Here is a 17,392-nt window from a genome sequence, read left to right on the forward strand (position 1 = left end):
ATTTGCCACCTTTACACAAAGGGAACAAAAAGATCTGTTTTTATGCGAAATTTGGGGATGTAGATCCATTTGGCTTGCTTTTTACATTTGTAACTGACTACTAAAATCAATTACTCAGTCCTCATCCAAACGTTGTATTCAGTAAAATCTACTATACATAAATTGCTAATATTTCCTCCTAGGTTTTGCCTTCTTTTTCTTTTTCCCAAATTTGATCTTTTCCTTTCCTTTTTTTTTGGCTAATTTTACGGGGAGAAAGTAAGTATTATTTGTGAAATATCAATTGGATGCCTCCTCCAATATGTCTTCTCAAATATTTGTACCACTAAAATTTGGTTTCTGTCTCTAAAATCGTGTAGTAAAATAACAATTGGAAACATGAAATGCAGACTATACCAAATGAGAGATCTATTTATCTTTTTTTCTGATAATGGTTGTGTCCAAAAGATGTTTGCGCGCACCTCAACAGGGAGCAAACGGAAAGAAATCACCTAACTATTTATGTTTTGCTCAAATTTGAACCAAATGAGATACTTAGTATGTCCCTCATTTGTGACTAGTTGAGCTGTGCAAAAGGTGTTGCACTTCAGCACATCTGTTTTCTTGTTCGTTAACGTTAGCAAAAATACATTTTCAGCCCAAGGTGGCACTCAATCTACACCATTTAAACTGCTAAAAGAATGTACAACTAAAGAAAAGCATGCCAACATAAAGGGAAACAAAAAACAAGAAACCTTGTACTCAATTAGAAGAGGCTGAAACTGGATTTCATTTATACAAACATTAGCAGATAGAGCTCAAGATCTAGTTGAGAAAGCCAATAAACTTGGAGAAAATGACATTAACCAGATGTTGAGGCATGTAATCTATTACCGACTCACGATATTCCTCCATGTGCTGGCAGGTACAAACCTAAGATTTCATACTCCGAGCTCTGTATATGAAACGAAAAGGGTTAAAAACACTCTTCTAGTCTTCAACAAAAGAGAAACGTCGAGATCATATGGCAAATATTTACGGATGTTTGACAATAGTAGGCAACAAGTTGTCATCTCCAGGCAGAAGAAGTTGCTAAAGCTCTATTTTTCCATCCGAGATAGAGTGCCCCTTCGCTTTCTGCAAACCTGTAATTTGGGCTGTACTCCTTCAACATGTCATTGATGGTCTCGCCAACTGATGGACTCAATGGGCATGGAGTAAATCCAGCCATCATAAGTCTCAACCTCCACTTTCCTAAAAGTTCGTGCCTTTCCACTCTGTCGGCCCCCTCACATGCTATTATGTTGACAACGTCCCGTGCCACACAATGCTCCTCTGCACTGATACGCTGCTTGTCATCTCTAGGGCGAGCTGCATCAATTGACTCGAACATTGCTGTATAGTAATCAAGAGTTTCACGGAACCTTGGAAGGAAAGGGGCGGTGTTGGTGTTCGATTCTTGTTCAACTAAGGTCACAATTTTGGGGGACAAACTCTTAACTAGTCTTAATAGGCGGTCTCGATGGTTGATCGTGCTTACGCTCTCGTCTGGCATGTGGTGCAGCATGAAAGGGAAGTTTACCGCCAGCGCTTCTCCATGCCTAACCCGAAGATTCTCTAGTTGGACCTCACAGCCTGATAGTGCAGCACCGTGGAATTCAAAAGGTACTCCGCATGACTTGGCAACTGCTGCTAGCCTTTCGCCTACTAGCTGAAGTCCTCCACCTCGTGCATGAGCTGATTGGGAATCATCCACACCTGTGATGCAGACAAATGGGGGTCCACCAGGCCGACGAGCAAGATAGTGGAGGAGGAACATCCACTGACTTCCCTGTGCAATCTGAAAATCAATGATATGGATTCTGTTCTCATTCGCCATGGCTTCCCTGATGACGACATTTGCAGACATATAAGCAAATTTGTAGTATGGGCACATGTTACAGATGACTTGCATATAAGATAATAATTCCGAGCTAGTCGGTTCTTTGCACTTCAATTTTTTGTATATGATGCTTCCTGACGACAGTAGTCGTGCTCTAAGCCCTTCCAACACGTATGCACTCAATCGTTCCATAGGTTCCCCAGAGACTGACACCTTTTGCTCTAAAATATTCATTAGAATTTCAGCAGTTGAGATATCAGCATCTGACACTGCTTCAGCACAGGCAACGAGCAACTCTTTCAAGTTCAAGCTGGGGGCTATGTCCAACACTCGGTTCCACCTTGTCAAGGAAGAAGGTTTCGAGACCACATCATTGAAGGAGCAACTGCAGCTGTCGTCAGTATCAGATTCAGGCCCCAGTAATTTATTCTCCAGCTCCCGAAGCACATGTTTCAGGTCACCATCATCAACTCCTGAACACCCACTGAAAGGTGAACCACAAGTGTTGTTATCAGAGGAGTGATGCAGATCAGACATGTATGACTGTGAACATTGCGGCGAGAAGGGACTCCTGTTGGAAGAGACGCTTAAGGCAGGAGGTGAATCGTATACAACATAGTCAGTAGCCGGCAATGAGTCCAGAGTGAAGAAATGTTCATTCTGTGTCTGAAAAGCAAACTGTGTCACTGAGCTAGTATTATTGCAATTGTTGTTCTTGAAATGGTAAGGGGCGTAATATTGCTCAACTTGCTGCATTGGCTGATTGTATAATCCATGGACGCCGCCAGACATTTGAGGTCGTTGGGATGTTTGCATCTGGAATATCAAAATGACTAAGAAGATGAAGAGTGATTTCAAACAACCGTTTCAGAGGAAAGCTATCTTATTGAAGGAGGTACATCCAGATTAGCAAATCTCTCTCAACTACAAGTAGTCACAATATCTCAAGGAGTAGCGCTTCTTTCAGCAGCGAATGACAATGTTAAATCTGAAGAACTAGAGAAAGATTTGCTACTCCGTGATGTGTCAGCAAAACCTATATAACTAACAGAACCTGCCAAGAATGGGAAGCATGATCAGTCAAAGCACATACTAATTAATAATGATGCTCTTAAGCTAAGAGAACAATTAGAAAAGAATATGCCGAGAAAGTATAAATGAATGCACATCTACTTATGAAAAAGCAAAAAAGAGCAAAAGCAAAATAAGAAGACGCTCATGAAAATGGGCAAGACACAAACTATTATCATCCATCTTGGAAATCGTTCTCCGGATAATAACATCCAAGGGTTTCTAAACTTGATACTTAGTTTCTACAATCCCGGAATCGCAGAGGATTCATCTCTAATAACACTCCTTTCTCTTCACCAAGACATAGTTTCCATATATAGCAATAAACTACATTAGTTAAGAAAAAAGTTAACAATCCCGGAATCGCAGAGGATTCATCTCTAATAACATTCCTTTCTCTTCACCAAGACATAATTTCCATATATAGCAATAAACTACATTAGTTAAGAAAAAAGTTAACCAACCCAATCTCTACAAAAAAAAGGAAAAGCAAGTACATCCTTAACGGTCTCTATTCTTGACGTGAACGGCCGCTTTCTTGGAACTAATTCATAGGCCTTCTTAGAATTAGAACCCATTAAGGGGGGCCTCGGCCCGGGAAGGGGAGAGTGGCCGAGTGGTCAAAAGCAGCAGACTGTAAATCTGTTGAAGTTTTTCTACGTAGGTTCGAATCCTCCCTCTCCCACTTGTTTGTTGTAGATTTCAGAGAAGAGAAAAGAAGCATTCATCAGCGTAGGAAGGCCAACCAAGCGAAACTCTTTCTTTTTCCTCATTTCTCTTGAACTATGAAAGTTAAATTCATTTGACAGCCATACAGAGAAACTAGAGATATTAGGCAGAAAAAAGAGAACACTAAAAGAGGTCCTACATCAGAGAAGTTAGGTTTGCAGCTTCTAATTAAGGGAAGAAAAAAGTGAAAATTAAATATAAGTAACTCACTTCTAGAAAAAAAAATAGAAAAATAGCAAATGCACTTGGAGTTATACTCAGTCTTTAACTTTCAAATGAGTAATAAAAACATTAACTGCAGTAGTAAGTTTACCATAGAGTCAGAAGCATATCAAGAAAAAGCAAATACCTCTCAATTACAATCAACTAATCAGCCTTTATTAGCTTATTTAGAGAAAAGGTAATAGAAAAGAAAGCCCCTTTTTTTTCTGTACAAATCAAATGCCTAACATCAAATTTCCTTTTTTATTCAATGGATACTTCAACTCAAGAGATAAATCATGAAATCCATGATAAAACTGTAATCATGGAAAGCTAGCTTGATCATTAGAACAAATTAATCCTGTAACCCCCCCCCCCCCCCAAACACACACACCAACCCCCAATTAAATGGAAAAATAAATAGATAATCAAAAAGAAGATGAAAAAGGGACCCAAAAAACTAACCAATTAGCCACCAAAGAGGAACCAGATCACTAACTACTAAAGAATTAACTCAACAGAGTGATAACTTAGCATATAACATCAATCTTCTGATAACTTGAGGAAACTAATAAAATGAAAAAGCAAAAAGACATGAAACAGAACTAACAGAAGGAATGAAAACCACAGAGACCTTAAAAACCAAAACTCTGATAAACTAGAAAACAAAAGAATAGACCAAAAAGACTTCAAAGAATAACCCTTTCCTCACTCCATGAATGAATTGGACATAAAAATCAAAACTTTATGCAAACAAATAGAAAAATCACTACTTATATATATCCCCATCAAAAAATAAGGAAGAAAAAGAGAAGGGAATTGCAAATAATCTCTTACCCCAACATAAAAATCAAAACTTTATACAAAACAAATTTAAAAAATCACTACTTATACACCCCCATCACCTCAAAAAAAAAGGGAAAGTAAGAGAGAAGGGAATTGCATATAAACTGCTAACATATAACAGAATAATTCATCTTAAGATGTTTTCGAGATAAACACAAAACCTTAAACCATGAATAAAACAAAGTCAAGACTTAACATAAAAATAAGGAACTACTTAAGAACAACAAAAATTCCTTAACCAAATCAAAGAAAAAAAAATAAAAGATGGTATTACAAACCTTGAAAATTCAGAGGATGTATTTATTTTTGTGACTTTTATTCGAAGGGGAGAAAGAAAGAGCCTGATGTCTTTTGCTGATTGATGAAACTAAAGAATGGAGTGTTAGGTACTACTCTTTTGTATGTTTATATAGTCAAATGAGTTGAAAATCGAAAAATAAAATGCCCTTATTTCTTGGGAATAACTACTTCAAATGCCACTTTCCACAAATACATGTAAGACTACAAATTTACTGGCCACCACGTGATCTGTCTCTATTTGATTATATCGTACGTTTTTTCTGTTTGTTTAAGAAGAATATTCTCTCCCTTTTGAATTACACAAAACTCAGTGAATGCTGTAGTGAGTGATGACACCTCAAAGTGAGTGCTAATTCCTCCCTTTTTCCTGATATTTTAGATATGTTTTACCTTCTACAGCAGTAGTAGTAGTAGTAAATATCAATAATGTTCTTTTTTTCTTTTTTCTTTTTAGTTCAACATTTATTGGCTAGACTAATTCCATTTCACATGTATGGCTCATTTAAGGAGAAAGCATCCTACCAAAAGTTCATCTATTTCCGAAGCTCTAATCCAAAAAATTTAATTAATAATAGAGGAATTTAATTCATCCAACAGTCTGATCGTAGCATTCGGTTGGAATCTTTACCGACTAGAAAAAGTGTAAAAGAAAAGTTATCGTGTATATCTAAGACAGGGCAGATGTAGTGCATTGTAGACGGGTTCAATTGAACCTATAACTTTCGACGCGGAGTAAAACTTTATATATAAAAATTTATTAAAATTGCAAAAATAGTAGATATGAACCCATAACTTTATATATATAATGAGTTCAATGCTAAAAACTTTAAAAGTTAAACTCATAGGATTTAAATCCTAGATCCACCTCTCATCTAACATTGATGTATAGTTCATTGAATCTTCCCTACGTCACTTGGAAAAATTAATGCGCAAAATTATATATCATGAAGATATATTCATTCATTATATATAAGTGGTATGTTTTTTGTCTTTTTTTTCATCGAATATATTTAACAGTAATATTAAGCTGGGTGATTAAACTAAAACAAATTTGTGATTGTGAAGTATCGGAAACTGGAAGTAAAAACAAGAATTAAATTGAATGTTTAAAGAAATAAATATGTGGTACATTACATCTAGGGGGAGATTTACAAAAATATCCGTTGGTCCATTTCATTTTTGGCCACCAGTACTTCAACTGAATTCTGATTACACGTCTGCAAAATGTGGAACAAATTCATAACGAGTAAAGTTCACCATTTTAGAATGAGTAACACATTGTACAATTATAAAGAGCAAATTACTCTAATGAGACAAAACTATCATACAACATCAGATAGTTCCATTGATTGCGACTAATTAACACCTCAATTATTGTGTCTGTTTCAACTGTCTGACTCAAAAATAGTTTAAATTACAAGATGCTACAAAGCAAATTCAAGAAGCTAAAATTTTCCGTGAAATTTTATAACTTAAGAAAAGTAGTGAAGTAACTCTGCATTAGTGAGCTTACTCACATTGTCGATTCCAAGCACGAATAATCGAATGAGAATTGTGGTAGACCGGTAGCCAGCCTAAAACTGATCAATTCATGATGAATTCTCATAATATAAATATTTATTTGATTTGGTATGATGATCAGTGGCGGACTTAGGATTTGAAAGTAGCGGGGCACCACTATCGAATAAAAATTTGAGCATATGCAGGAGTCGGTATCGAACCTAAGCAGCGCATTACATCGACCAATCCAGCGGGCAAAAATTTGAATTTTAAAGTGCCATTCAAAATCTATACTTGTTATTCTACATATATATCTATATATTTTTTAAGTTATCGGGGTCAATGAACCCCTACCCACAATATTAGTTTGCCTTACGATGATTTTATAAGTTGAGCTTAAAAAAAGAAGTAAAAATTTATATATTTGACTCCAATTTATTTGTAACTGAGCCATACTTTGTTGTTGTGGTAAGAAAAGTTTTGAAATGCAAAAATAATTTTGAAATATTAGACGAAAATAATAATAATAAATAAATAAAAAATTAATACGAAACCATGGACGATTGCGTACGCAAGTTTGTGGGGGCGGCCGGCGGGGTTGGAATAAAAGGGGCAAATGGCAATTTGAGTAAATAAGAGTTAAATGAAGAGCAATTTATAGTGAGCCCATAAGACCGCGTTTGGTTGACACTCGTTGGTTCCGGGAAGGTGGAACCAAACAGTCGTTACACTACATATTTCCCATATGTTTTTTAAGTATTAATTCTACAAAATTTACCATTCTTTCTCATTTCGAGTTGCTATCTATGAGTCGAGTTGTTTGGGAATGCAACGTAAATCGGGTGATGATTTTCGTTCTAAGGCTAAATACGAGCGAAAAATCGATAGTAAACAAGTACCGCGAGAAAAAGATAAAAATTACTTTAAAAGGGAGAAGGGGGAACACAATTTATTATTTAATTATTCATTAATACTTCCTCCGGTTAATAATAAGTGACTTTTTGATAATTTTATTTTCTTCCAGAATAAGTGACCTTTACATAATTAAGAAGGAATTAACTTTATTTTTTTAAAATTTACCTTTATTTACATATCTCAATGTGTCAAGTTAATAATATGCAAATTTTAACTAAGGGTAATTTAGTCAAAATACTTATTTTTTTAGGAGTTAGTATATTTTTAAGGGGTGTGTCAAAGGCCAAAATGTCACTTATTATGGACCGGAAGGAGTAATGTTAAGCAAATAGAGTTGCATTTTTCTTTTTGGATGAGCAGTAGAGCTATTACGATATACAGTCAAACCTCTCTATAACAGTCTCGTTTGTTCCGAATATTTTTAGATGTTATAGCGAAGTGCTGTTATAGAGAACATATATTATAACATAACATGAAAATTAGTTCCGAAAAAAGCCTGGCTTTTATAGTGAAGTGTTGTTATATAGGGATGATGTTATAGAAAAGTTTGACTGTATATGAGTTAAGTTTAAAAAATATTTACAATATTAGATCATTTAAAAGGTAACTATATTTAAATGGTAAGTCACAAATTATAACTTGTTAAATTACACTAATGTTGTAAAAAATATATTACAATGTTAGTATAGATAACTTAAATTTTTTAGATATTTATACATCAATTAGTGCAAATTAACACCCTCAACCACAAGAATTGCCTCTTAATTCCTCCGTCAGATTTAAAGTCAAAAATATATTTGACTCTCCATTAATATCTCTGGATTTGAAATACTTTAAAATAGTAAAAAGGAAGTTTCTAAATACTGTAAATTTTTTATCTCCACTTCCTTTGTTTATTCTATTCTATTTCCTAATACATTTACGAAGCATCATTTCATTCTGTCAAATAAGAGTTGTATATATAAGGTTGACACTAGACAATATAATATTCCATACAAAATTTTTCTAGCTTGGAATTCATATGAATGAATGTTTTTTAAAAGGACGACTATAAATAAATTACAAGTGACAAAGAATAATTTCTAGAAGAGTCATGGGTTTTCCAAATTGGAATAAATTAAAGTTTGATTTCAAGATAACTTTTGCCTTATTCTTTCCGTGCATATTGTCATTCTTTAAAATTCTAATGACACACGCTTTGGCTTTTCTTTTTTCTGGTATAATAATTCACTACTCGGAACGCTATTTGACTAATTCATCTTGCATTATGTAGCACCATTAAAGAAGAAAGCATTATATACTAGAATTTTCTCTGGTTTTAAGACTCGAACTTGAAATATATAATTAATTAAGGGTCGAAGTTGAAATGCTTTAGCCTACTTACTTGACAAATAGTGTTAGTACTATTGCTATTACTTTGACACAAAATAAGATAGAAAAGAATTCTTATCTAATCACAAATGTTTAGACGGTGCACAAAGTTGTGATTTTAGTTGATAATGATCATGATAAAAAAGGTAGTTCAAGAAAGAATAAACAAAAGGAGAATCTTGTTTTTTCCTTTTATTTTAGTGTCTATATTGTTTAGACTATGATAAAGGGAGCTGTGAATGACCCACGTCTCATTATCCTATACCATCTTCGAGATTTTTTATTTTTTTTTGTTTCCTACCCGATATTCAGTATCCGTATTGGAGTCCGACTATATCCGGATTCGCGTCAGGTAGGGCCCATTCGGGAGGAAGCGCTCCCTACCAATGATTTGTCCATACCTAGTGCTTGAACCCGAGACATCTGGTTAAGGGAGGAGCATCTTCATCCGCTGCACCACATCCTTTAGTGGTACCATCTTCGAGAGTTTAATATATATATATATATATATATATATATATATATATATATATATATATATATATATAGAGAGAGAGAGAGAGAGAGAGAGAGAGAGAGAGAGAGTTTACTTTAATTTGTTTTAGCACGTAATTTATCTTATTTTGAAAGTATAAATATCATATTTTAAAAAAGTTTATCTGTAGATACCTTTTGAGTGACTTATCAGTATAAAAAATTCTTTATCATAACATTATATTGCTTAATCTCCATAAAAATTAGAGAAGAGTTTCTTAAGCCCAGAATTGGAGTTTTATTTCAAAAAATATTTATTTATTAAGACAAATCTAATTGAGTATTTATCAAAAATTAGGAAAGCTAAGTGATGTGCAAACCATGTGCCAGACAAAAGTGACTAGGAATTAATTCTTCATTAATTAGTGTGAGATAAAAAGAAATTGATTTTATTCTATATCTTTCTCACTTTTTCATAATAATCCAATTTGTCTCCCGTTTGTAAATGTTGAATAAAATTAACTCAGCCATATTAGATTTGTGTAGTTGAAAAATAGACGAAGGGAACAGCCAACGCACAAACTTCTCTTGTCCCATTTGCTTCCTTTTGCTTTCTCTTTATATATTTTAAAAATTATCCTTTTGGAATCTTTTGTCACAATTCCACGAACGATGTTCAAAAAATCTGCTTACATAACAATATCTTGTTAATTTGCATGGCTAGACTTCTGTTTTATAGTACTATTATTTTTTCCAAGATGGATCTAGACTTCTGCTAAAAAAAAAAAATATTAAACCTTTGTCTGAAATGCAGAAATTATACACATGCGTTGATTCACTAATGCGAAATCATAGTGATTGAACGTTTTAAAAAGAATGAGATAGACTATATAAAAAGAAAAAGTCACCTCAAATGACAAACAATCTTTCGGAATTCATGCAGTTTAATAAAAAATAAAACACAAAGAAGAAATAGATCTATATATGTAATATCATTAGTTGAAACTACGGCTAAGTCATTTTGGTATGTTAACTATTTAGATTTAAATATTAGGTTGAGACGCGATTAAATGAAGAGACATGAATAATGAGGATTTATATAATCTATTTCCAACTAATTTGCGTTGAGACCAAGTTATTCAGCTTGTTACGGTTGTTGTATATATTATGGAGTTGCCAACTATTAAGTGGTTGAGATCACCATTGTTGCAGAGAAGCTCAAGAGAGAAGGAAATGGAATTCTACTGTTCCATTGATTTTCAGTTAACTAAAAAGAGGAGTACATACTTTGTTATATACAAAACTTACCGACTACTAACTCTTTAACTTACAGTTGTCACTACATGATTGGACAGCTGGCTAACTAACTAACTAACACTAACTACTTACTTAACACCCTCCCTTAAGCTGATGATTTGAAGATATCCTTCAATCCCAGCTTGAACATCAAGTGATCATGTTACAGTCTTCCTAAGCTCTTGGTGAGAAGATCAACCTGCTGCTCTTTTGTAGGAATATGGTGAGTTTTAATAGCACCTTGTATGATTTTTTTTCTTGTACAAAATAGCAATCAATGTCTATGTGTTTGGTCCTTTCATGAAAGATTGGATTAGCTGCAATTTGGATAGCAGCTTTGCTGTCACAGAAGAGATCAACCGACAAGTTTACACCAACCCCTAATTCTTTGAAAAGTCATGTAAGCCATGTTATCTCAGCAACTGTAGAGGCCATACTTCTGAATTCAGGTTCAGCAAAACTCCTTGCAATTGTGTCTTGTTTCTTAGATTTTCATGAGATCAATCAAGGCATTACCAAACTTTACTAGGTAACATGTCACTGATTTTCTAGTCTGTAAACACCTTCCCCAATCTGAGTCACAATAGGCTTCAAGCTTATCTTATCCTTCTGAAGGCATCAATAGACCAAGACCTGGAGAAGTTTTGATATACTTCACAACCCTCAAGGCAGCTTCCTAATGAGACTTCTTAGGCTTGTGCATAAATTGACTTAGTACTTATACTACAAATGTTATATCCACTATGGTCATTGTAAGATATAATAGCCTCCCTATCAGTCTTTGATATAAATCTATATCATCAAACATCTTGTCTTCACACTTAGGTGGACCTACATCAGTGTCATACTCAACTGAAGTAAGCTTCAAGTTTGTCTAGAGGTGTTCCAATAGGTTTAGCACCTGCAAGTCCCGTTTCAGATATCAACTTCAGAGCATATTTTCTTTGACTCATAACAATTCCACTTCTGGATCTTGCAAATTCTATTCCTAGAAAGAACTTAAGTTCATCCTAGATCCTTCATTTTGAACCTAAGTTTCACATCATTTCTAGTCTGAGTAATTAGATCTAGGCTGCTCCTAGGACTGTGCATAATTTAGAAAATACTGAATTACCGTACCGAAATCGAAAATTTTGGTATTTAGTATTCGATATTTTGGTATTCGGTATGGTATTTGGTTTAAGTTTTAAAAAAAAAATGGTATTAGGTATGGTATTTAAAAGTATTTTATAATAAAATACCGAAATACCGATACCGTACCGAAATATATATTATATTTCACAATACACATATTATTAATTATAACATAAACATAAAAAAAAAACTTAAAATTTTACTTTTTTTTATTCTCTAAGTTCATCAATTAACTCTAAGTAACAAGACATTTCTAATGATCAAATTTATTTGATGTATAGTTTTCTCTCTCTAGGTTGATATTTGCTGGTTTTGGACAAAACTTTTTTTAACAAACATTTTTAGTTTTATACTTTTGAGTACCTTAATTATAAATATAACAGTCTATGACTTTATGCACTAGTTACTATTCAAACCGAATAAATCGAAGTTACCGAACCGAATAAATCGAAATCGAACGGATAAAAACCGAACCATACCGAATTTAATTAGGTATAGTATTGGTATAACATTTTAAGAAATCGAATACCGAAATATCTAAATATCGTATTATACCGACCGACGAACATTTTAAGAAATCGAATACTTGAACACAGGTGCGAGCTCACAGAAGCGAGCCTGGCAAGCGCAGACGCGGGCAGAAGGTTATGAGGCAGTGGTCGCAGGTGCAAGGGAAATTCCGCACCTGCGATGAGCGCAGATGCGGTCCCTTGATGGCAGAAGCGGAGGCAGGCTTAAGTGATTTTTCCGCAGAAGCGAAGCTTTGATCTCAGATGCGGCTCCGCAGATGCGGAAGTGGAGCCGCAGGTGCGAAACTCCTGGTCAGAATGTTAAAAACAGAGGAGTCCGAGATTTTGTCATTTTTGACGTTTCCAAAAGCGGGTGAGGCGATTTTTGAGCGAGAAATCACAAGAAATTTTGAGGTAAGTCTCTTGTGATAATTCGACTATATTACATGTTTTTGAGGTGTGAATTGGGGATTTGAACTTAGAGATTTGAAAATAAGATTTGAAGATTTGGAGGTCGATTTGAGGTCGAATTTTGGTAAAATTAGTATGGTTATACTCGTGGTTGAATGTGCTTTCGGATTTTATAACTTTTGTAGGGTTCCAAGACGTGGGCCCCACGAGCGATGTTTGAGCTAAATTTCGGATTTTTATGAAAAATTAATATTTTCTTATGGAATTAATTCCAATAAATTTTATTGACTGAAACGAATTATTGTGACTAGATTCGAGGCATCCGGAGGTCGATTTGCGAGGCAAAGACATAGCAGAGTAAAGAATTTCACGTTTTGAGATACGTAACAGTTATAAATCTGGTCCTGAGGGTCCCCAAATTTTTGTGGCATGTGATTATTTTGGAGGTGACGCACATGCTAGGTGATGGGCGTGTGGGCGTACACCGAAGGGATTGTGACTTGGTCCGTCCCATAAAACTGTAAAGTTGAATAACTTGTTGTTAGCTATATGCTCTCTTTGTGTTGAAGAAGTTTGACTGTAAATTATGTTAAAAATCATGCTTAGGCTATGTGATAGTACTGTTGGGACCCACAGAGGTCGCGTACTCGTTGAATTATTTACTAATTGATGTCTTGTACTCAATCATGATTTTACTTGTGCATCATATCTCAGTCTTTCTTGATATTTGTTGATTCACTATGTTATCTTTGTTTGGGCTGATCTTTGTGATTTCCGAGAGCCCGAGAGACTCGAGAGGTTGAGGACTGAGTAAGGCCGAGGGCATGTCGGTGAGGTAAGGATATTATGGCACGTGAGTTATCCGTGCAGGATATTATTGCACGTGAGTTGTCTGTGCAACACGTGAGTTGTCCGTGCGGATTATGGCACTTGGGCTGTAGGAGCCCCTACGCAGTCTGTACACCCTCAGTGTGCGCGGGTACCTATTGAGTGTGAGTGCTGAGGGCTGAGACCCGAGTGATTGAGCTGTTGTAACGAGTTGAGTGATTGTTGCCCTAAGAGGTTGTAGTTGCTTTTCATTTGTTGTTGCATTTAGTTGCTATCTGTCATTGTTGTGAAATTCTCTGAAAGATTCTATATCCGGATTACATGAACATGAACTGTATAAAATTGATTTGACTTAAACTGCTAGATTTGAAAGCATGTCTATTTTTTGTTGGAATTATTAAAAGTAAACTATAACTAAGTAGCTCGTCACTATCTTCAGTTCCTTAGTTATTATTGTTACTTGCTGAGTTGGTTGTACTCATACTACACCCTGCACTTCGTGTACAAATTCAGGTACTTCTGGACATAGCGGGTGTTGATTCTCTCGTACAGTTGATCTTCCGGAGATTCAAATGTAGCTGTCGTGTTTAGCAGACCTTGTCTCTCCTTCCCTATCTCCTTGTTTACCGTATTTTGGTCTTAGACTATTATAGACCGTATTTTTTCAGACTTGTATTCATATTAGATGCTCATGTACTCAGTGATACCAAGTTTTGGGGAGTGTTCGTATCAGTATTTGTGATATTTTTTATTGTATTTAAATATTATATTTTCAAACTTAAAAGAAATTGTGGTTTATTGATATTATCGGCTTGTCTAGTATCGAGATAGGCACCATCATGACAGGTTGGGATTTTGGGTCGTGACAGTGGTATTTGAGTTTGGCTTTCTAGCTGCTCCACTTTGACCCACTTGGGCAGTTTGATAGTTTCAAATTTTTGAGCTTAGTTCGCTTGGAAAAACTATTTTGTACAACTTTGCTTGGTCAAACTTTCCCTTTGCTTTTGCAAATGCGTTTTGCAATCTTTTACTCCAATCTATTGTGGCCATCCTTTTTTACTATTAATATCAAATTATGAGAGTTGTCAAAGTGATCTCTTATTTGTTTTCTTAATAATAGGGGTGAGGCTCTTAATCAATCATAATTATTATTGATCATGGAGGAGTTTGAAGGCCGTAAATCATAGTTATTATTTTTCTTATTATATGTATATGAATACAATGACAATGAACGATAAAGTATTGTGTAGTACAAATTAATTGATATTTTGGTAATGCAATTATATATAATATTCAGTTTGAGAAATACTTTTGGAATTTGTCGAATAATTTTGGATGCTTTTAATATTGATTGTCAAATGGTAGAAATATACCTATATATTAATTTTGTAAATTAGGCTGCCACTGAAAACGGTAGGATTTTGGAAAATACAATTGTTGAAAAAATGGGTTTTAGTGGCGACAAAACTTTATCACAAAAAACTATTAGTTATTGTGGCGACTAGGGTTGCCACTAAACCTTGGGATATTGTGGCAATAAAAGTTGCTACTGAAGATGTAAGGAACCCTTTTTGCAACGTAACATATATGCCTTTTGCGACGAGTATAGTCGCCACAAATGTGTTTTATTAGTGGCGACCTGAAGGAGCCGTCACAATAAACATTCAGTAACGCAGTTACTTGTGGTAGCCTTAAGGTCGCCACTAAAAATATTTAGCGGCGACATTTTGTGCTCTTGTAGCGACAATGGTCTCCACAAAAGGTCTGATTTCTTGTAGTGACTGTAAACTAAGGTACTCCTGAAGTTATTCCTTGACCACCCTGACTAGTCGGAGTACTCAGCTAAGAATGTCCTACACAATTGGCCACTACCTCAAAGCCTCCATTACTAGGACCAATACTAGTCTGAGTCCTTGAGTATTGAGGAGCATTGTTAGGTCCAGCCTTCCTTTTGGACTTGAAATATGCATGATAGACATGAAGTTTGTAGCAAGTATCCCTTGTATACCCTTGTAGTTGCAGTAGTCACAAAACAAATTCTTCTTCTTAGGCTTATAGCTAGTGGTAGCTTGAGGAATTCCTTTTTCACTGAACATAGATACTCCCTCATTTACTATAGAGATTTGAGCAAAGTTGGTCACATATCTTCTACTTTCTTCTGCTATAATCATATAGTAGGTGTTGTTTATAGTTGGAGTAGGACTCATCATCATAATTTGGTTGCTAGATTGAGAATAAGTCTCATTCAAGCCCATCAAAAATTGCAACAACATGTGATTATCAAAATGTTCTGCATATCTCTTCGACTCCTCACAGCCACAACCAGGGCAAGGCATGAGTGCATCAAACTCTTCCCAAAGCTCCTTTAGCTTTGAGAAATATATTGACACTAATGAAATGCCCTGGGATAGAGTAACAATTTGTCTGTGCAGAAACACAATTCTGGATCTATTTACTTTGTCAAAATTTTCTCTAAGATCAGCCCACACATTCTGTGCACTAGATGCATACACCATGCCACTTAGCAATTCATTACTAACAGAGTTCATGATCCATGATAAGACTATGGCATTACATTTTTCCCACAGTTCATGTAAAGAAGTGGGAAATTTATCCTTAGTGCATCTACCATCAACAAACCCTAACTTGCTCTTAGCAAATAGACTAACTCGCATAGAGCTACTCCATAAAGCATAATTCTCTTGTCCAGCTAGCTTAATTGAGATAAGAGAGCTACCCGGAGTATCGCATGGCTAAATAAATAATGGATGATGTTGATTGATGACTACAGAAGTTGTGAATGCCTCTAGAAGTCCAATGTTCATATTTGTTATGTCTGAACCCCTGGGTGAGTTGTTTTCTTCAATTGCCATTGATGATCAAATCAAACTCATTGATCAACGAGAAACAAAGATTTTGTTATTCTAAGACAATTCAAACCCTAGCTCGAATGAATTGATAACAAGCAGAGATAAGTGAAGAGTTCAGTTGTATCAACTGTGAAGTTGTTCGATTGAGTTTGAGATTTGCGAGAATAACGTAACTTGAATCGATTACGTCAGCTCTGATACCATGTTAAGTGATTGAGATCTCTATTGTTGCAGAGAAGCTCAAGAGAGTATATACAAAACTAACCTACTACTAACTCTTTAACTTACAGTTGTCACTACATGATTGGACAACTAGCTAACTAACACTAACTACCTAATTAACACCGACTGTGTTAATGAAATTATTGTATAAAAACTAAAATCTTGATGCTATTCGTGAAAAAATGAGCAAATTGTTATAAAATAAAAGCAACTTAGTAAAACATGAACAAGACATGTTGTTATGAAATAAAAGCAATTTAGTAAAACATGAATAAGAAATGGAGATAGAGAGAAAGAAGAGATTTTCTTCTTCAATTGTGTATATTTTTCTATCTATTACAAGGCCTTTATATAGACATGAAAAGTGAAGAAAAATATATCATTGAATATATCATTAAGCATAGAAATATGTCATTGAATATGTCATTAAGCATTTGAGAAAATCATGGAGGAAGAGTAGACATCCACCATAATTTGATTTTTCTTATAACACTCCCCCTTGGATGTCCATAGATAATTTGCCTCGTTAAAACCTTATTAGGAAAAAACCCTATGGCAAAAAAATCTTAGTGAAGGAAAAAGAGTACACGTGTTTAGAAATACGCCTTTTGGTTGCTTTGTTAAAAACCTTGTAAGGAAAACCTAGTGGGACAAAACCTTGTAAGGAAAAAAGAGTACAACGCATATTAACTCCCCCTGATGAGAGCATCAATTCACATCCTTGAGCCTTCGCATCCCAATCTTATACACTAGTTTCTTGAAGGTTGACGTCGGTAGAGATTTGGTGAATAAATCAGCCATATTATCACTTGAACGGATCTGTTGCACATTGATATCACCATTCTTTTGAAGAT

At 35.0% G+C, this 17,392-nt stretch overlaps 2 protein-coding genes and 1 non-coding gene across 3 annotated transcripts; 1 reads left to right on the forward strand and 2 right to left on the reverse strand.

Annotated features, from left to right (window-relative positions):
- Positions 1 to 717: 717 nt before the first annotated feature.
- LOC104116189 (scarecrow-like protein 13) lies at positions 718 to 5,114 on the reverse strand. The gene is made up of 2 exons (XM_009627001.4): positions 4,987 to 5,114; positions 718 to 2,915 (listed from the first exon to the last, which is right to left on the reverse strand). The coding sequence occupies exon 2, from the start codon at positions 2,675 to 2,677 to the stop codon at positions 1,049 to 1,051; it is 1,629 nt and encodes a 542-aa protein (XP_009625296.1). The 5' UTR covers positions 2,678 to 2,915; positions 4,987 to 5,114; the 3' UTR covers positions 718 to 1,048.
- TRNAY-GUA (transfer RNA tyrosine (anticodon GUA)) lies at positions 3,535 to 3,617 on the forward strand. The gene has a single exon. It is a non-coding gene; the product is annotated as a tRNA-Tyr (tRNA).
- Positions 5,115 to 15,314: 10,200 nt separating the features above from the next.
- On the reverse strand, positions 15,315 to 16,121 carry LOC138893222 (uncharacterized). The gene has a single exon (XM_070177000.1). It carries the CDS (start codon positions 16,119 to 16,121, stop codon positions 15,315 to 15,317), a length of 807 nt encoding a protein of 268 aa, XP_070033101.1.
- Positions 16,122 to 17,392: the final 1,271 nt, after the last annotated feature.

This window comes from Nicotiana tomentosiformis, chromosome 5 (assembly GCF_000390325.3).
Source record: "Nicotiana tomentosiformis chromosome 5, ASM39032v3, whole genome shotgun sequence".
NCBI lineage: Eukaryota > Viridiplantae > Streptophyta > Magnoliopsida > Solanales > Solanaceae > Nicotiana > Nicotiana tomentosiformis.

What these genes read in the sequence shown, in the direction of transcription:
- LOC138893222 (XM_070177000.1), bottom strand. Translation starts at nt 16,121, where the DNA reads ATGCGAGTTAGTCTATTTGCTAAGAGCAAGTTAGGGTTTGTTGATGGT.
- LOC104116189 (XM_009627001.4), bottom strand. Translation starts at nt 2,677, where the DNA reads ATGCAAACATCCCAACGACCTCAAATGTCTGGCGGCGTCCATGGATTA.